This window comes from Arvicola amphibius, chromosome 9 (assembly GCF_903992535.2).
Source record: "Arvicola amphibius chromosome 9, mArvAmp1.2, whole genome shotgun sequence".
NCBI lineage: Eukaryota > Metazoa > Chordata > Mammalia > Rodentia > Cricetidae > Arvicola > Arvicola amphibius.
In genome coordinates, this window is record NC_052055.2 from 122,116,284 (window position 1) to 122,137,144 (window position 20,861).

General features: G+C 48.5%; 1 protein-coding gene across 4 annotated transcripts in view; it reads right to left on the reverse strand.

Moving 5' to 3' along the window:
• The window catches only part of Uhrf1bp1 (UHRF1 binding protein 1), a 53,444-nt gene that overhangs the window by 11,084 nt on the left and 21,499 nt on the right, over window positions 1-20,861 (reverse strand). For all 4 annotated transcript variants that reach the window (XM_038341677.1, XM_038341679.1, XM_038341678.1 and 1 more), the window contains 14 exons: window positions 15,394-15,556; window positions 15,256-15,294; window positions 14,918-15,009; window positions 12,570-12,759; window positions 12,248-12,388; window positions 11,736-11,906; window positions 10,384-10,582; window positions 8,951-9,037; window positions 8,358-8,528; window positions 7,877-8,016; window positions 7,285-7,426; window positions 6,602-6,795; window positions 5,001-6,442; window positions 195-391 (listed from right to left, as the gene is read on the reverse strand). In XM_038341677.1, coding sequence (XP_038197605.1) covers window positions 195-391; window positions 5,001-6,442; window positions 6,602-6,795; window positions 7,285-7,426; window positions 7,877-8,016; window positions 8,358-8,528; window positions 8,951-9,037; window positions 10,384-10,582; window positions 11,736-11,906; window positions 12,248-12,388; window positions 12,570-12,759; window positions 14,918-15,009; window positions 15,256-15,294; window positions 15,394-15,556 — 3,368 coding nt within the window. The remainder of the gene's footprint in view (window positions 1-194; window positions 392-5,000; window positions 6,443-6,601; window positions 6,796-7,284; window positions 7,427-7,876; window positions 8,017-8,357; window positions 8,529-8,950; window positions 9,038-10,383; window positions 10,583-11,735; window positions 11,907-12,247; window positions 12,389-12,569; window positions 12,760-14,917; window positions 15,010-15,255; window positions 15,295-15,393; window positions 15,557-20,861) is intronic.

Consider the following 20,861-nt stretch of genomic DNA (forward strand, 5'->3'; position numbering starts at 1 on the left):
GCCACCCCCCAAAAAAAGAACTAAACATAAAAATAACTGGGAGATGTGGAAATAAAGGCAGAAAAACGTATATCCTGAACATTCTCTTTTGTTTTGGTTCGGAAAGGTGTCGATTTGATCCTGTCTCGGCTGCACGTGACTCCTGCTGGCATGGGCATCAGCGAGAGGGCAGGCACTCTCTCTGGGTGACGTACCGGACTCCAGGAGCATCACAAAACTGTCGCTGCCGTCGCTGTCTACGGAGATCCGGTCTTCAGGGCCACTGCTGTCCACTGAGACACCGTCAAACGACTGCTGAGAGACTGTCCTCTTCATGGAGAAAAAACGGAGCCGGGCAGCACCTCCACTCACTGGGGCTGCCACCCCATCATCTGTCTTGGCCATGGCTTCCCTATGTTTAAAAAAAAAAAAAAAAAAAAAAAAAAAAAAAAAAAAAAAAAAAGGTTAAAATTAAAAAAAAAAAAAAAAAAAAAAAAACACCAGTTCAGCTTTGAGGACCAAGCCTCAGTCTAATACATTTCCCTAGCTCAGATGGTTAACGTGAAGACACACTCACTGTCTGAGCATTTAACTACTTGAACAGCTAATAAGGTTAAATCTCAAGGCTATTCAGGGTCATCCCATTCACAGAAGAGGCCAGCTACCTACTGCCCTGGTGATAAGGAGTGTTGCCAAAGCACCTGCATGCATTTCCCAGTCTCGTTCTTATGGATTTGTGCACATAGGGACATGCACATGTGTGCACGCACACTGACACATGGTTTCTGAGGCCTTCAGAAGAGGGTGTCAGGTTCCTGGAGCTGAGTTACAGAAATAGCTGTGAGCCTTCTAGAGCCCTGCAAGAGCAGCAAGAGCTCTGAAAGGCTGAACATCTATCTCCGCAGCCCCACCCACAAGTCTCGACTCAATTGCTCTGGAGAGACAAGCGTGCAGGGGGTAAGCTAACAAAAGGACAGCCCGTCCTCAGAAGAAAGACTGGTAAGCAGGTAAGTCCTGTGGGACTGAGTCCCACACGCCCTGAGGGCCAGAGGAGAAATGATCAAGAATGGAGTCTTAGGAAAAGGCATTTTCTTCCTTTGGTTCTGAAATCAAAGTCTTACCCTGTAGCCCTAACTGGCCTGGACCATGGACTCCCGAGTTCCAGGGTTATAAGTCTTGTGCCACCGTGCTAGGTTCAAGAGGCAGCACTGAAATGTGTCCATGAAGAACTGGGGAAAGAGCCGAAGCAGACAGCTTCCCAAGAAGAAAAGGGCACAAGTCAAAGGGCAAAGCTACACACAAGGGGAGGGCGTGAGAAGCTCTACCCAGCTCCACTCAGGTGCAGTGGGGTTGGAGAGGAAAGGAGATAATGAGGCAGAAGCTAAGAGACAGCTTCAAGACCTTCCAACTCTCGGAGGTGTGTCAACAGCTAAAGGGAGGATGAGGAAAACCCCAATCTAATGTCCACTAGTGCATCTCATATGACCACACAAACTGCATCTAGATCATTAAAAAAGCTTTGGTTAAAGTTGTTTTGTGTTTGTTTGTTTTCATTTTTGTTTGTTTGTTTGTTTGTTTTTTTAACTTGGTGGATGGGTGCCTTTTTGAGACAATGTCTCAAACTCATGGCAATTTTCTAGACTTCCAAAGTTCTGGGATTACAGAAGTGAGAGGCTGTAAAAAATCTTAAAGATGGGGCTGGAGAGACAGTTTGGTGGTTAAGCGTACTAGGTGCTCTTCCAGAGGACCTGGGCTCAGTTCCTAGCACTCACAGGCAGCTCACAGCCACCTGTAGCTCCGGGTTTGAAGGATCCAACACCTTCTTCCAGACTCTTGAGATGCTGTGCTCACATGGTTCACAGACACAAATACAGGCAAAATACTCAATACTAAAATGAACACAAGATAAATATTTAAAAAGTAAGAAGAAAAGAAACTCCCTGGGAGGCCAAGTGTAGAATATTGTTTTAAACTAGGTAAAGGTGTATTACATTTATTTATGCTGCATTTGTTTAACTATGTAAAGATGCGTTCCTGTTTCACTTTGTCTGCCTAAGGAACCTGATTGGTCTAACAGAGAGAAAAAGGAGGAGGAGGAATCTAGACTCAGGAAGTACCAAAGAGAGAACAAGGAAGAAAGAGAAGGTGAGGCCAGTCAGCCAGACACAGAGCAGGCAGGAACATACAGAGAGGCAAAAAGCTCCAATACAAAACACAGATGAAGAGAAACAGGTTAATTTAAGTTAAGCCTAAGGTAGGGCTGAACATTTGTAACTAATAATTAGTCTCCGTGTTCATGACCTGAGAGCTGGCTGGTGGCCTAAGAGAAGGCCTGTTACAGCCAGGAGAGGGCAGATGGAGAGACAGCCACAGTGAAGACATCAGGAGCATGTTCCCCATCTTTTCCTCTCTCACCTCTCTCCCACCTCCCTGACCCATCTCCATCCTGAGAATCCAGAAGAGCTTGGCTTTCAGCCTTTATCCCACCACTCAGGAGTTACATGGCATCTGCTCTCTTTGACACTGGTCTTTCATTAACTAGTGAGAGCTCATGTTCTTCGGAAGCTTTTGCCTTGCTGAGCTGTTTCCTAAGAAATGAGGCCTGGTACCAGTGTATCCCACAGGACTACAGGAATTCAGGAGGTAAATCACACTAAAGGCAGAGCCCAGGACACAGGAACTTCAGGCTAGTATTACTGCACACTCATTCCTTTTCGTAAATGTATGTGCTTATGTGTATTCACATGTGCATGTGTGTTCACAGATGCATGTGGAGACCAAGGGTCAACATCAACTGTCTTCCTCAACTGCTTCAACACATTATATTTTCAGACAGGTCTCTCAGTCAACCTGGAGCTCCCTAACTTAGTTCTAAATGGTAGCCAGCAAGCCCAAGGGGTCCTCCTGCCTTCTCCTCACTAGCTTTAAGATTACAGATAGATGCCCAGCTTTCTTTTATGTTGCTGCTGGGTATACTAACTAAGCCATCTCCCCAGCCTGCCAAGGACCCCTGAGAAGTTTCCTCCCCTTCTTCTATGGCTGACTGCCCTAGCAGGCACTATACACACAGGCATTACATAGAGACCCACTTAGAACAATTTATACAGAAAAAACTCCAAGGAGCTGGGGAGATGGTTCCTCAGCTAAAGCATCTGCCATGCAAGTATGAGGACCAGAGTTCAGATCCCTAGAACCCACAAAATGCCAATGGACATGGCATCCCACCTGTAACTCAAGTTTGGAAGGCAGAGACAGGCAAGCGAGCCAGCTAGACTGGATGTACAGGTGAGCTCTGAGTCTGACCAAGAGATTTTGCCTCACTGAATAAGGTTGAAGAGGGATCCAAAACGATTCTCAACATCAACCTTGGACCTCCACACATGCACACCCATAAAGAAATGGGAAAAGAGGACCTGGAGGGCTGGCTCCATGGTTAGGAGCGCTGGCTGAGTTCAATTCCCAGAATCCCCATGGTGGCCCACACCCATCTGTAATCCCAGTCCCGGAGGATTTGATGCCTGCTGGCCTCCTTGGGCACTGCACTTCTAGGCAGACAAAACGTCCATACACAAAACAAATAGAAAAGGCAAAAGCTCTAATTCCCTGACTGTAATGCCATGGTCTGTGAGCCAACAAATGTCCCAGAAGAGACTTCAGCATACCACATTATCTTTCTTTTTTCTTTTGGTTTTTTGAGACAGGATTTCACTGTCCTGGAACTTGATATGTAGACCAGGCTGTCCTGGAACTTGATCTGTAGACCAGGCTGGCTTTGAACTCATAAGAGATTCACCTGCCTCTGCTTCAAGTGCTGGGATTAAAGGGATGCACCACCATGCCTGGCTGTTCTGTTCTCTTTCTTTTTAAAAGCACAAGAAACTCATGGAAAACCCACCATTTTCCAACCTTCTGACTACGCCTTTCTACATTTTCTTCCACCCTATCGCAGCCACAGTGCTGCACACAGGAGCCCCGCACGGTAACAGCTCAACGCTACTTTCCTTCTCACCACTGCAGCGGGCCAGTGCGGCACTGCCACACAGAGGAGGGCATGAGTGAGTCGGAGAGCACGACCTCTCTCAAGCATCAGTCTCCTCAGCTGTAAGTGAGAAACACTAAGTTCTGCAGCTACTTTACTGGGCTGTTATGGGGATCACACTAAACAGAGATTACAAGATAACCCACTGCAATGGCTATTACACCAGCGTGAGGTGCAGTGGCACACACCTGTGATGCCAAGTCTCAAGAAAACGAGGCCAAAAGACTCAAAGTTATATAAAAAATCTGTTTCAGAACTACTAAAAATTTTGTTGCTGTGTGGGGAAAAAAAAAGTTCATTCCAGACAAGCCTGGGATATACAGTAAGACATGGTCCTGTCTCAAAACACAAGCAAACACAATACTTGGGCTAGGAATGTGCCTCAACACTAACAGTACTTGGTTTCTTTAGCAACAGCAGGACAGAATACAGATGCCAGGTCCTGTTATTCTGATACCGCCCAGTCTGTGTTGATGGTTGTGAGGCTACACACCCTGAAAGGCTACAAACGCTGGCTTGAAGCCTGCCTAGTCAACCTGCCCTTTGCCCCTCCTTGGTAATTTACTTTTTGTAATTTTTTTTTTCTCGAGACAGGGTTTCTTTGTGTAACAGCCTTGGGTGTCCTGGAAATGGCTTTTTTAGACCAGGCTGGCCTCACAGCCTGGCTTAAAGGTGTATGCCACGACCACTCGGTCTATAATTTGATTTATGTCCACGGGTGTTTTTCCTGCACTTACATCTGTATGAGGGTGTCTGATCCCTGGAACTGGAGTTATAGACAGATGTGAGCTGCCAGGTGGGTACTAGGAATTGAACCCAGGTCCTCTGGAAGAGCAGGCAGTGCTCTTAACCACTGAGCCATCTCTCCAGTCCCCCACCAGCCATTCTTTCTCTAAGAGTGCACACAGCAGGTAGCCTTGAGCCCAGTGATCAGAACTGGAGGATAAAGCAGAGAAGCTGAGGGAAGCTAAGGACCACTTACTTGGTGGGAGGCAGGGACAACATCCTGTGCATCGTGGAGGTCATTCGATCTCTGCCCAAACTGAAGGCGTCCCTAGTCAGGGACACAGCTTCCTTGGTGAGGTCCATGGTGGCATGGAGAGCCTCCTTCGTGGCATCCTTGGTCATGTGAATAGCACTGGACAACTCCCCCTCAATGTTCCTCAGGGGCACGGGCTCCCCTGGTCCATTCACAGCGGCAGCCCTGTCAGCTGGGGATGTCGACGCAGCTGCTGAGCTGGCAGTCTGAGCTCTGCTCAGCTTCTTGGCCTGCAGAGACTCAACTGCCTCATGGCTTTTCCCTGTTGGCTGTTGAGCAAGGGGACCAAAGTCCTGCAGCGCTCCATCATCATGCAGCCTTTCCTGGGATGCACCCAGATTTTCAACATTGCTGACCTTCAGGACTTTCTCAGGGCTCACTGGGCCCTGGTCTGAGGAGGCATCAGACTTCAGCTCCCGGTCCTCTGACTGGGACAGCTCTGAGTCTATAAGGCTGGTGGTATCCGAGCCTGCAGAGTCAGCATCAGCAGTCCCAGGGGCAGGATGCATGAGGAGAGCCACCTCAGCACTGGGGAAGAGGACACCAATGCAAGCTGTCTGGTCCTGCAGGGGAGACCCAGTCATGGCCTCTGTATCCTTGTTCAGCTGCTCCTGAAGCCCCTGAAGCACTTCCTTGAGGCGAAGCAGAGCCAAGTACTGGTAGTGGTCGAGCCTCACTCGGACGTGGGCAGGGGAGTGTACGAGCATATGAACATTTGCCACACCCTCCAGCTCTGCCACATGCCCTCTGTAGTCTACACCGGCATCGCCTTCTCTCAGAACCTCTGGGGTTTCAGTCAAGCCTGACAGGCTTTTTAAGTCTCGTTCAGTCTTCGACCTCTGATGGGACACAGACTCAGAAGCAAGAGCTTCAGCCCGCACAGGACTGCCAAAACTGGCTGACGGTTTTAGCCTCCCCTCTGAGGCCAAAAGGAGCCGCCGTGCCTGGGCTTGCTGCCAACGGAGAGGAAGGCAGGCCCAAATGGACAAGGGGAAAGGGGTCACAAAATTCAAGGTATGGCCTTTGAAGTTTTCTGTGCCTTCAAAGTCCAAGGAGATCTGGGTGAAGTGCAGAGACCAAAGGTCCTGGGAGGCCGCAGGCCTCTGAGGAAGGAGGGGCTGAGCTGGGAGGGAATCCATCTGGAAAGCATGGTGCAGGAAGAGCATGTGCAGAAGGCTGAAGCCCCCTGGAACCTTAGGGAAGTGACTGGAACTAGAACGGAAGAACTCAGCAGCAGCAAAACCCCGGAAGAGACTCTGGAGGTCCGGACAGCTACAGTGTGGGGCATGCCGGGTGTTGGTGGCAACCATGCTGGACGCGGAGAAGACAAGCGCTTGGGGGCGGTGCAGTGTTGCCTGCTCTCTCCTCTCCAGCGGGAAGCTCACCTTCAGAGAGAACATGGAACACGATTAACGCATCCGAGCAGACATGTGGGCATCTGCAGCTGACTTTCCATCAGCTGGACACAGCAGGACTACAGCTCACAGCCTTGAAGAAACGGAGCTGTGTCTACAAACACTGCCGAAGTCCAGCTCTGTTCCTACCTTCATCCCGAATGCATCCATGCGAATGTCCAAGTGCTCATCTTTTTGCCTTGAATCTTCCAGTTTATAGATAGCTTTGAACTGCTCCAAACTGCGGTATAAATCTAAACAGAAGAGATTTCCCCACAGCAAGCTGACGGGATCCACAGTAAATGTCAGACCGTTTAGCTGGATGTAGAGATTAGGACAAGGGACTGGAAGCAGAGAACACAAAGGATGGTCATCTACAGTGCAGCAGCTGGACTCCCCACCAGCTGCGGTCTCTCTCACACCAGCAGACACACCCACTCCCCACTAGCAAGACACACCCACTCCCCACCAGCAAGACACACCCACTCCCCACCAGCAAGACACACCCACTCCCCACCAGCTAAGGTCTCCCTCTCACACCAGCACAGACACACCCTTGCACGCCACAGAGTTTGACCTCAACCTCACTGTGCAGCCATGGATGACCTGCTACCTCCACCTCCCAGAGCTCTTAGATTATAGCTGTGCATCTCCACCATCTGTCTGTGATACTGGTGAGGAAGCACAGGGCTCCGTGTGTGCTGGGCAAGAACTCCATCAACGGCTGAGCCACAGCCCCAGCCCCAGGCAGACACATGACATTCTGAACCACGCGTGAGACTTGACTGTGGTCTCAAAGCTGACAACGCTGAATGTCAAGTCCAGACGCTTACCTGGAAGCTCCTGGTTATCTGGGAAGTAATACTCTGTGAACTGTACATGGATGGCAGCCACCTGAGCTGGGAGGTGGTGGCGTTTGCGGCTGCAGGAGAGCAGAGTGGATGGCTTCTTACTTGGCTGTCCGGCTGTGGAAACCTGAGTGACCACAAGTCACTGTTAGCCCGTGTCAGAGCCCCCAGACACGACTGTTTCCTAAGGAACCCCACACCTTCCCTGGTACATGCAGAGCTTTCCACACATCCCACTTGTTCTGCTCCATCCCCAAGTTGCTGCTCTGTTTGGCTTGAGAGATGGGTCCCACATAGTCTCAAATTGGCAATGTAGCAGAGGATGGCTTTGTACCCTTGCCTTTACCTCCAAAGTGCTAGGATTACAACACCTCAACCAGTCCAAGTTCATTTTCAGGAGATTGTAACACAGCATCTGAGAACACCCCAAGGTCTTTTCTCAGAGACCATGTTCAACAGAAACTAACCAAACTATCCATCTACTCAGAAGTGAGACCATCAGGCCCTGGCTTCCATACCTGGGTCCAAGCTGTTCCTAAACTATCTCACACCCTCCGATGTCTTCCTGTGTCCTCACCTGGTGGATGTCCAGGTCATCCACTCGTACAACCAGGCAGCTAGAGCGTAAGCGATTCCACGCTGGAGGGCCAAAGGCAGCCTGCCAGCCCTGAGCAGGGTTTTTGTCAAGAGGGCTCTTTCCAGGACTAGAGAAAGAATCTAAATAAAAATGAAAAGGAAAAAAGAAGTAGATACATTCCTTATTCATTATGAATAAAATTTAGAAATTAAAAACCCAAGATCACTAGTAACAAGAAGCCGAAAGAGAGCTCTACACTGGGGGCAGCTTGGTAACAATCTCCATGAGTTCAAGACAACAGCCGCTGACAGGTGAGTGCCTGGGAACTGCAGCTACCGCTGCTCAGAGGGAGCTCCACACTGGCATCACACTGTAAGGTGCAGCTGGGTGAACAAATCCTCCACTGCTTCATCTCCACCAGCTATCCATGGCAAAGAGCAAAAGGCTGAACAACTAGAACCCCCCTGGGCCTTAAAACTACCTGCTTTCTTCCGGAAGGCAGAGTCTACGCCCAGATGCCAGGGCGGCTTCAGACTGCTCTCCTCATACCACTTCTCCATCTTACTCTGGAACTCCGTCACCAGTTTCTGGGCCCAGTGGCCTCGGGTCTCCATGGCCTCACAGTGACGCACCCAATGTTTACAGCTGTCACCTGTGGGGTAAAGAAGAAAAAATCTGAACCCAGTGTCATAGATCAGTGTGCCCATGTTTCCTCCTGTCAGGGTCGTCAGAGTTCAGATTAGATCCCAATCCCAACCCAGAGTTTCCTGGGATAAGAGACAAATGCCAACTGGGTGCACCCATCTTCATCTAAACTCCATATGCAATTCTCACCCCACAAGGGGCTCAAAACTATTTCTGACTATGAACTACTTTAAACCAAATGATCTTGAGGGCCTCTAGTCATCACCAACAGCAGAAGACCACACAGGCTGCAGATGCTCACAGGGAGACACTCCAGCAGCCTCTGAGCATATGTAGCCATAGCACCCTTCTGCAGACTGTCAGGTATGAATCCAGAAATCCCCCCTCAATTATCTGGGGCCATGTTAGAACACGTTACACTTCTCTAACCTGCCCAGTGGAAGGGGTAGTAGTCAAATGCCATCTTGCGGAAGGTAAGCTGCATGGCACCACCTGTGAGTCTGTTTGCAGAGACACCTATGGAAGAAAGATGCAAGTGAACAGCATGGAGGAGCAAAGAAGCCTGTGCATTCCTTCAACCATTGCGAAGTCTTCTGGAGGCCTGCACCCCAATGCTCTTGGTGAGAGCAACCAGTGGTTCTAACTAATGGGCCCATATCTGTGCTTTACATACTAAAAAGAATATACAAAGATTCCTTTGTTCAATTAATGGAAAAGAAACAATAATTGACTTAAATTAGCTGATATTAGTATTAGTATAAGATATTAGTATTTAAAATTTAAAACTATAATTACTGATAACGTTGTGGGGGTCTTTGTTGTGTTTTTTAGGTGAGGTCTCATCAAAGTCAAGCTAGTCTCAAACTTACTCCTCACAGCTACGAGAGACCTGAGCTCCTGGTCCCCCAGCTGCTAGAACTGGAATATGTACAACCACAACATGTATTCTTCTGATTTGGGGAAAGGATATTCTCCTCCCCCCCTTTTTTTTTCAAGTCTCTGTGTAGCTCTGGCTGTCCTAGAACTCATTCTTAGACTAGGCTGGTCTCAAACTCACAGAGATCCGCCTGTCTCTGCCTCCCGTGTGCTGGGACTAAAGGCGTGCACCACCACTCCCTGGCATCATTCTGAATAAATACAAACACCCATGTGACACGACCCTAATCAGGCTACTAACATAATATAACCTTGCTACACATATAAATACAATATATATATATCTGGAGAGGGATTGAGACAGAGTATCACTATGTAGCCCTGGCTGTCCTAGAACTCTCTATGCAGACCAGAATGGCCTTGTACTCACAGAGATCTGCCCGCCTCTGCCTCCAGGGTACTGGGAATAAAGCTGTGCACTACCATATCTGACTATCGCAACATTAATATGAAAATGACTTAATACTCTGAACATTCTGGCTCCAGGTAGCACTGTGGAAGAACACCTGTTAATTTAGCATACATATGACGTCTGGGCTCAACCCTCAGCTCCAGAAAAGAGAGAAATCTGAGAACTCTGAGCTTCCTATATTGAATTTACTTTTCCTAAACTCCCCCAGCAGTGGTTCTCAACCTCTGACAAACACCAGCACTTCTCAGGGAACTGGGGAAAGAGGTTTATGCTGGCTGGGCTCGATCCCTGAAGATCCACACAGTGTGGTGCGGTGAGGGCCTGCCAATTGCATGCTGCGACAGGTGGCTCCAGCTACCCCAAAGCCTGGAGAGCACGACCTCAGGCGACTCAGAGCTACCCCAGGAGGGCTAACTGAAGGCTGGATGCCACAGTGCCTGTGGGGAGAGACCTTCTCCTAGGCTCTGCCCAAGACAGTGCTGTGCGAGCAGCCGGGCACAGGCCGCATGGGTACCTGGCTCCCGGGACGGGCTGTCGTCACAGATGTGCAGGTCCAGGCGGGAGATGAGGAGATGGTAGGAAGATTCCTTCACGTCGAACCTCTCAAAGTACTGGCTGAGGCGGCTGCTGCTGCTGTTGCTATTGCTGTTGCCCTGGCTGCCACCGAATGCCTGGGCCCAGGTCTGCTGGGCACTGGGAGCAGGTGGAGTGAGCTACATGTGACGGAGGAAAAAAATCATCAGGGGCTGGGCAGTTGGCTGGGTGGTTGAGAGCCCTGGCTGCTCTTCCACTGGACCCAGGTTCAATTCCCAGCATCCGCATGACAGCTCACAACTGTCTGTAACTCCAGTCCCAGGGCTTCAAATATCCTCACACAGGCATACATGCAGGCAAAATACCAAGGCACATAAAATGAAAATAAATTATATATTTAAAAGACAAACAGACATCAAGTCCATGCTCTGAGAGGCTCTTTCTGCTGCTTCCTGAAGCTTAAGTCCACATGAATAAAACCACAATTTAACAGCACCCCTTCTGTCCCTGACTGCTGTCCAGTCTCTCACTCAGAACTACCCAAGGAAGCAAGCCTGTCTAGTAGCCGCCCCAGGGCATCCTCAGGTCGAGCTGCTGCAGTGGGACAATGGTCTTGTGCCCTGTAAAGATTTGTCTGCTGTATTGCTTTAATAAAATGCTGATTGGCCAGTAGCCAGGCAGGAAGTAGAGGCGGGGTAACCAGAACAGGAGAATTCTGAGAAGAGGAAAGTCAGTCTGCAGTCGACACAGAAGAAGTCAGACACAAAGGAAGCAAGATAAGAATTCCTCACTGATAAAAGGAACCAAGCCACGTGGCTAACACAGACAAGAATTATTATGGGCTCATTTAAGATATAAGAATTATTTAATAAAAACCTGAGCTATACTAGGCCAACTAGTTTATAACTGATGTAAGACTGTTGTTTATTTGGGACTAACGGCTACAGGACCTGGTGGGATAGAAATCTCTTATAACAAGTTGCCCTGCGAGCTCTCAGGTACCAGGACTGTGCTGACCCCAGTCATCTCCTCTAGAATGTCCTCCCTAAGAGCGCTGCTGTGCGGGATGGGCAGTGCCCTTTCTCCACGCTTTCCTGGCACACCATGTATTAACAATTTGTCCACTGTCTATCCTCCAGACAATGCAAATCCCAAGGGGAGGAACCAGAGGCTCACGCCATCTCCTTTCTCTGGAAAGTGGCTCCATCTGCTATACGGGAGGAATCCAGTGGACACAGCAAATGAGAGAGGACAGGTATAACCAGCACAACTGGTGAACTCCGTAAGCAAGCCAACAAAGTCTTCCTTCTGCCAACACCGGTCGTCTCTAACCTGCACAGGCTCAGGAGCCAGGCTTTTCCTCTGCTGGGCTGACTTGTCCATGGCCTCACTCAGTGACTCGGCATACTTCATCATGGCCTTGAGCTGTGAGTCCGTCAGCACCCAGAGCAGGTCGTCCAGCAGGAATGTCAACTTGGAGGCAACCACATTGCAATCTTTGGTCTGAGGGGCCACAGAGAACACAGGTCAGCATCTTGTATCTTCCGAGGCCTTAAAGTGACTGTGGACTGGTTTTCCCAGGCAGCTTTTCACCTTCCAGGAGGTGAAAAGAAACCGTTAAAGCATCTGGAAAACCGGTTTCCTACAGAGTAACTCAGATTCGCTTCTTTAAGAAAAAGTAGCAGTCAACCTCAAGATGCTAGGCCAAGAGTATACCTAATAAATACGGGTCGAAACTGGTTTCTAGAAGTACCCAAACGACGAAAAGCTCCTCTCACACTGGTGGGGCCAACAGCAATGTGGATAGTGGCAGAAGTTCCCCAGCCTGGGGAGCACACACTCACTCTTCTCTTCAGGGCTATTTGGATCCGGCCTTGGTTGGTAATGAGCCTCAGTGGAGTAGTAACTGGGTCCTGATCCCCATTATCTGTGGCATCTGCCTCAATTCGAAGTGTCTGCCAAGTTATTTCCTTAAATGTTAAAACCTGAAAGGAGGGAAAATAAAATCCCTTGATTCTGTGATCAGATGAACCAGGAGACGGAAGAGCTGAGGGGAAAGACAGACAAGGAGAGTGGCCTCTCAGCCAGCATCCTAACTGGAGGTCTTGGTTTTCCTCTATTTCCAATCCCTCCAACTCGTTCCCCTCAGAACGCTAGGGCGGTCACCTCTCCTCGACGGGGATCGGTGATGCGGGTCAGACGCAGGTCACTCTGCTGCCAGTTGGGGTTGACACTATAGCCCTGCAGCTGCCACAGTTCAAAAGAAGCATGGAAGGCCTTGGAGTGGATCTTGATGGTGATGGAATTGACAATGATGAACATCCCCTCCACCACCTTCTCAGCAAAGCCATACTCACTGCAACGGAGGAAGGAGAGAGATCAGACCCAGGGGCTGCAGGGATGGGGCTGTTCTAGAGACAGAGACTCTGCTATAAACATGACTGCTTACTTTTCTTTCTTCTCTCCTTGTTGTTTTTCCCCTCTAAATTTTTTGCTTGGGGATTTTCTTAATATTTTGTTTCTGTTTTTGCTTAAATGTTTGAGTATACTGCCTACATATATGCCTATCACATGCTTACAGTGCCCACAGAGTCCACAAGAGGGAGCTGGATCCCTGAAACTGGAGTTAAGGATGGTAACAGATGCCAAGTGGGTGTTAAGGACCAAACCCAGATCTACTAAAAGGGCAGCCAGTGCTCCTAATCGCAGAGTCATCTCTCCAGGCCTCTAATTTTCTATAAAATCTTCTAAGACATAGAATACTGTAAAAAGGGAATAGAAAGAAGAAAGAAACTCAGACAGGTCAGGAGGGGTTTACAGTGTCAATTCAAGTCAAGAATACTCCCCTCTACCTGCCAAGTATAGCCAGCACTCCCCCCTCCACCTGCCTACTATAGCCAGCGCTCCCCCCACCTGCCTAGTATAGCCAGAAAGCTCCTTCCCCAAGAAGCCACACATTTATATGCAATTTAGTCACATAGGATAATAAAAAGTCCCACAGCCCAATAAAAATAGAACAAAGTATACACAGTTCACAGAAAAAACAACACTAACCCTTACACATAAATCCAAACTATAGTGACACTGGAGTACAGCTAAGTGGTCGATCACTTGCCTGCCATGCTACAGGCCCTGGATTCATCCCTAATATAACAATAATGAAAACAGCTGTGGCTCACACCTGTAATCCCAGCACTCAAGAAGCAGAGGCAAGCAGATGTTTGTGAATTTAAGCCAGCTTGCTCTGGGGATCCTCTTCTCCCACCTCCAGAGCTGAGGTTACAAGTGGGTTCCCACGGTCTGGCCTTACACAGGAGCTGGCGATGCGAACTCCAGACCTCATGCTTACAAAGCACACACTTTACCCACCGACCCCTGCCACCAAAAATACTTCTCTAAGGACGAAAGCACTGCTGCGCCTTGAGGACACCTTTAACTCCAGCCCAGAGGAGACACAGGCAGGCGGATCTCTGTGAAGTAGAGGCCATTGAGTTCCAGCCAAGATACAGTGATAACGTGGCTCAAAAAAAGACAAAGAAAAAAACCGAGAAGATATATTCCTTTAGTTAGTTATATTCCCCCCAAAAGAGGAATGTGAATACAGGACAAGAAAAAAAATATACAAAACGTTAAAAATAGATACAATTTGGTAAACTGTTGGGAAGAATTTGACAGTTTCTTCCATAATCAAAACTCCCCATATACCATTATCCCCATGCAAGTCCATCCCTAGGTGTTCACCCGAGAGAGCAGCACAGCCTCACAAACACATCTGATGGTGCTCCCTGAGAGAGCAGCACACAACCTCACAAACACATCTGATAGTGCTCCCTGAGAGAGCAGCACAACCTCACAAACACATCTGATGGTGTTCACTGAGAGTACACAGCCTCACAAACACATCTGATGGTGCTCCCTGAGAGAGCAGCACACAACCTCACAAACACATCTGATAGTGCTCCCTGAGAGAGCAGCACAACCTCACAAACACATCTGATGGTGCTCACCGAGAGTACACAACCTCACAAACACATCTGATGGTGCTCCCTGAGAGAGTACACAGCCTCACAAACACATCTGATGGTGCTCCCTGAGAGCACACAACCTCACAAACACATCCGATGGATGTTCACAAAAGCCAAGCACCCCAGTGAGTGACAGTCAAGTGAGAGGGAAGCTGGGCATGGTGGCACAGTCTGCAATCCTGGGATCAGGAGTTCAAGGCCAGCCCAAGCTACCCACAGTGAATTCAAAGGGAGCCCGGGCTACCATATAATGGAACGAACTCAGTTCAACACTCTGTGTCCCCAAGTTCATACTGCTGTTAGTAACACAGAGGTACAATATGGCATCTGGGATTTGCTTGACTGGCAAAAGGTAATTGTTGAGGTTTGATATCTGAAATAGGGTGTGATACACTAACCTATCTGCTGTAGTTGTGTGTGTGAAAGTGCAGCACACGTATAATCCCGGTTCTCACAAACTGAAACCAGCCTGGGCTCACAGCCACTAACCTCTGTCCCGAAGCAAGGGCAATGGGCGACTGTCCGTTGGGGGGGCGAGGGTCCTCACAGGTCTGCATCTCCACCTCCACCTTATCCAGACACTGGAAGAGTCACACAGAACTAAGCATCCACACAAGCTCGCACAGCACCAGCAAGACAGCAGACTGCTACAAGCCGCCCCCAGCCAACACAAACCACGCTTCTTACTTTCTGTCTGGATCCCAAAGGAAATGCAAAGATAGATCTTGAGAGGTAAAAATCATTATTTAAAAAAACAAACAAAGCTGGGTGGTGGTGGCAGAAAATTAAAACGCAAAAGATTACTTTCAAGCATAAAAGACCATTACCAAGCAAATTGGATGTGTCTTCAACTTGGTCCACTGGATCTGAAAGAACAAAGCAGAGACATGGCCTGTGACAGCTGCTCCTCAAGAAAATAAGCCTCCTGGTCCAAGACAGCAATGGCACTTGGACCCCATGCTCACCCGGATGGAGGCCCTGTTGCAGTAGACCCTGGTAATGGCCAGCCAGGTAGGCAGTTCCAGCACATTCTGCAGAACCTCTTCATCTAGCTCCAGATTGGTTAACTGACCCTCCCCTTTCAGGGTGCTCAAGTTGATCTTGTCCGGGGAAAGATTCTTGGTGAACCTGCGAAGAGCGTCAGGAAAACACTGTTTCTAGGGCAACGTGATGAATTGGCACTAGCACAGTCAATCATCCCTGGTCTTCACACCACACACAGACCTGGAACTAGCTCTTGTAGACCAGGCTGGCCTCGAACTCAGAGATCCGCCTGCCTCTGCCTCCCGAGTGCTGGGATTAAAGGCGTGTGCCACCACCACCCGGCAAGACTGCTCCTTCTACTATGATAGTCACCACCTTACTGACAATGTATTGTGGGGAATCTGGAGGCATGGATGGAGTGGCAACACAGCCTTCTATTTCTGGATCAGCACATAAAAGTTCTCTGAAAACAGAGCAGCTAGGCAAGATGCGTGTGTATGCCTGTGATCCCAGCACTTGAGAAGTGTAGGTGAAGATCAAGGCCGTAATGAGTTTGAAGCCAGACTGCGATGCACGTCATCCTGCCTCAAAGGCAACAGAACAACAAAGACAGCAACTAAATAAAAACATAAAATGGCTGGGTGGCTGCGCACACCTTTAATCCCAGCACTTGAGAGGCAGAGACAGGCAGATCTCTATGAGTTCGAGGCCAGCCTGGTCTACAGAGTGTGTTCCAGGAAAGCCAGGGCTACACAGAGAAACCCCATCTCAAAAACCAAAAACAGGGGCTGGAGAGATAGCTCAGTGGTTAATAGCACTAGCTGTTTTTCCAAAGGACCTGGGTTCAACTCCCAGCACCCACACGGAAGCACAACTGTCAGTAACTCCAGCTCCAGGGGAGCTCTGACACCTTCACACCAAGGCAAATAAATTAAAGTTAAATAAATTTTTAAAAAAAGAAAGAAAGAAAACTAGAAAATGAAGCTTCCTCAAGTCCTTCGAAGTCTGTATATGGAGACAGGCAGATGGGTAAAAACAGACAACCAGGAATGTTTTCAGCAAGGATAGAGAACACAGCAGAGAGCTGCAAAAACGCCCCACAAATCCAAGCGCAGAGGAACACCTAGGACTCAGTAAAAACCAAAGCAAGAACCACTGGGAGGGTTCTGCAAGCTACAAGAGGCTAGAGAGAACCCAAGCAAGCGCAGTAACCTAGTCTGTCAACGCCAGGAACTAACCTTCTAGTGTGGGGAAAGATGCTCTAAAGTAGCAGTTCTCAACCTTCCTGAAGCTGCAACCCTTTAACACAGCTCCTCATGTTATGGTGACTCCCTCCAACTGGAAAATTATTTTCATTGCTACTTCATAAGTCTCTCTCCCTTTTTTTTTTTGAAGCCCTCTCAGGTTTTTAAGTGGATTTAGTTACCACGTTGGGTGCCACTCTGTATAAGGATAGAAGCGGCTGGCCGCTTCTCGCCATCCGGCTAGCTTTACCCAAAATAATTACACAAAAACTATTCATTTAAACACTTCCTGGCCCATTAGTTTCTTATTGGCTAACTCTCACATCTTGCTTTAACCCATATTTAGTGATCTGTATAGTACCATGAGGTGGTGTTTTACCAGGAGAGTTCTTAACCTGCATCTGTCTCGGAGAAGAGAGGCATGGCGACTGCCTGAGGCATCTGCCTCACAGCCTTCTTCCCAGCATTCTGTTCTGTCTATTCCACCCACCTATGTTCTGACCTATCAGGCCAAGCAGTTTCTTTATTAATTAACCAATAAAAGCAACAGATAGACAGATGACCTTCCTCCATCAAAATAGTTGTGTTTTCCAAGTCTTAGGTGACCCCTGAGAAAGGGTCGTTCTACCTACAAAGGGATTGCAACCCACAGGCTCAACACTGCTGGTCTAAATCATGGTAGCGATGGAGGAACAGGGCAGCAGCTGGGAAAGCAACAGAGGCACTCTGTAGACTCTGAAACAGTGGCAAGCTGATGGGATCCGTGAGCAAACCAGTACCTGTGGTCGTCCCAAAAGGACGGATCCTGCCTCATTTTGAGACATGGAGTCTAAATGCTCACCTAAAGGAATTGCAGAACAGAACTGCTGGTCTAGAGCTCTGAGTGCGCCATCAACAAAACCCCGGCCGGGAGACTCAGGCAGTCTTTTCTCTGGTCCATGCTCGGCTCCCATCTTCCCTTCTTTCCTGGAGCACTCATCAGCAACCCACCTGGCTCCTACCTTCTCCTTCTCCACATTCCTGGAGTCTGTGACACACTTTCTTGCCACAATCACAGGGTCCCTTGTGTGCAGCCGTGCTTGCTCAGTTTGATAGTACACCTAAGACAGGAGCTTAGTCTACATTCTTCCCAAGCAATGACTGACTCAACAGACGGCCCTGCTAGTGAACGACTCCCAAATCCTTTCTCATCTTTTCGACTGGATCAATGTAAGCCTACTTCTTCAAAGCTGAGCCTGCTCATCTGTGGGACAAGCAAGGCAAATGAACTTCCTCTTGCTACTGCATCTCAGGGTTTCTATTTTCTGTCACAATAAGCAATGTGTTCTGTCCTCTAGCACGAGTTTTCCTTGTTTTATTTATGTTCATTCTTATCTTAGATGCGAACAGTTTAGGTTCCAAGTTTATACTTATGTGCTTCGCCCCCACGGTCCCTCTCTCTCTAAGCTGCGTTTCAAAGGTGTCCTTCCTCGTCCATACAAATCATCACGTGCACGATCTCCCGTTACATTATTTATTCACCATGGGAAGATGCACTCATGCCAAGGCGAAGCTGGCTCTCTCCCTCCACCATGTGGGTCCCAGACGGAGCTCAGGTTGTCAGGTAGCAAATGCAGTTACGCTCTGAGCCAGCTTGCTGGCCCACAAGTTTTATTTTTGTAATATTTTACAGTACATAAATGGTATTCCTTTGTAATTTTAGTAATGAAATTCCTTTTAGAAGTTGGCAAGCATGCGAGACAGTATCCCATGACACAAGAGATACACAGAAATGAAAATTAACCGGCATGATAAGCAAACTCAGAAAGTGACACCTGTGGACTGAGGGATGGCCCACAGGAAGCTCCGACAGCCTAGAGGCTCATTTCGCAGCTGTGGATTATTGTGGCCCGCCTTCCCAGAAGTCCCCACAGCTCTTGCTACATGCAGATGGTGTTGGGTCTCTGACCCACTCAGTGCTCACTTCGGTCACTTGTCAGGGCTGTGTCGTGTGCAGAGCCAATGCGAGGGATGAAGCGGCCCCTCCTTCCGGGACAGAAGTTAGAGTCCCCAAGCTCAGTACTGCATCAGCCATTCCACGTCTCCCCTGTGGGCCTAGTGGGCAGACTTATCGCAGCCACGGCACTCACACCGCTTGCCCACCCTGCAAACATCCACCCGACAGCAGCAGCTACATTAGCATCTGAATAATGTTGAAGTTCAGAAAAATGATATCCCAAAATATGACAATGGCATGCTGAGCACTCTCAGTTAAAAGCCCTGGAAGGACAGCAGATGCCCAGAGAGGCTCTAATCTGACACTCCTTCATCGGCTTGAAGAACAGACAAAAAAGGGGAAACTTACATTTGGCCCCTTCTGAGTCTGTGAGCATACTTGGGTAGATAGTGTCACAAGCTACACTGCCTCCAAAATCAACGCAGCTCCTAAAGAGACTCTCGGGCACGGGGCTTTCGCAGCCTTTACCACACGTCAAAATCCTGCACTCGTGAAGGTCATGGGCTAACCACACTTCTGTGTGTCCCTGAGGATGTAAATACATGTGAAAACCATTCCTGCCTGCAGGTCCTACCAGCAAAGCTTCAGAGGGCCAAGGACAGGTTTATCCTTTGTTCCACTTAAGGAAGAAGGAATCCCCAGACTTTAACTCTGATTTTTTTAATGCTAAGTACTACAGCCCAAGCCCTAAAACAGGTGTTGAAAATAAACGAAGTATGAAGCAACTTTGCTCTTTTTTATTTTTACTGTGTGTGTGTGTCTGCACGCGCACGCGCATGCATGTGACAGAAGGGATGTCGAGTGTCTTCTTCATTGCTCTCCCCCTTATTTTCTGAGATAGGATCTTTCACTGGACCTGAAGCTGACTAACACGACTCTACTGGCTGGCTAGCAACCCTTGGGTCTCTCTGACCTCTGCGTCCCCAGTGCCTGTGCCTGATTTTGCTGACGGTGCTGGGACACTGAATTCAAATTGTCATGCTTGTTCAGCAAGTACTTTTTCTTTAATTTACTTATTTTTATTTTATTGCACTGGTATTTTACCATTGGTATCGGGTCACCTGGAAATTACAGTTTTGAGCCACCATATGGGTGCAGGGAATTGAACCTGGGTCCTCTGGAAAAGCAGCCAGTGCTCTTAACCACTGAGCCATCTCTCCAGCCCCCCAACTTTGTTTTGTAAACGGCAGAGACCAGCTTTATTCCCATGGATCCTTTCCTCTGAAAACTAGGACCCTTCTTTTTTTTTTAATATTTATTTATTTATTTATTATGTATACAGTATTCTGTCTGTGTGTATGCCTGCACACCAGAAGAGGGCACCAGACCCCATTACAGATGGTTGTGAGCCACCATGTGGTTGCTGGGAATTGAACTCAGGACCTTTGGAAGAGCAGGCAATGCTCTTAACCTCTGAGCCATCTCTCCAGCCCCTAGGACCCTTCTTTTACTGAAATAAATGCCTACAAACAAACAAAAACAGGGTGAGAAAAAGTCCATCACTTCCTAAACAAGAATAGGCAACAGAGGAGAGCACATGCCTGTAGAAGAGAAGAGGGAGGTTCCAGCACCTCTAGAAGAGGAGGGGCAATCGTCAGGAAGAAAGCAGGCGGAACAGGAAGCTCAGCACACTTGCTACCACAGAACACTTCTGAGCCCTATATACATTCAGAGGATTCAAAAGATTACAATTCCTTTCTCAAACTCCCCTGGCAATCCTTCCTTCAGTAGACAAAATCAGGATAAGAACCAGCAAGAAACGCTGCTCTTCCTTATAAGAAGGAGGCCCCCAAGCTGGCCTCAAACTAGCCATCCTCCTGCCTTCACCTCGTGAGTCCTAGGACTGCAGCTACACGGTACGTACTGTCATGCCCACATGAGAAGTTCTTGTCTGTTTTCAAGGCAGGGTTTCTCTGTGTAGCCCTAGCTGTCCTGGAACTCGCTCTGTAGACCAGGCTGGCCTCCAAACTCACAGAGATCCACCTGCCTCTGTCTCCCGGGTGCTGGGATTAAAAGGTGTGCACTTATCTTGTGTAAATAGAATAAATTCTAATTTTTTAAGATTCATTAGCTGCATGTACACCTGCAGGCCAAAAGAGGGCACCAGATCTCATTACAGATGGTTGTGAGACACCACGTGCTTGCTGGGAATTAGACTCAGGACCTCTGGAAGAGCAGCCAGTGCTCTTAACTGCTGAGCCATCTCTCC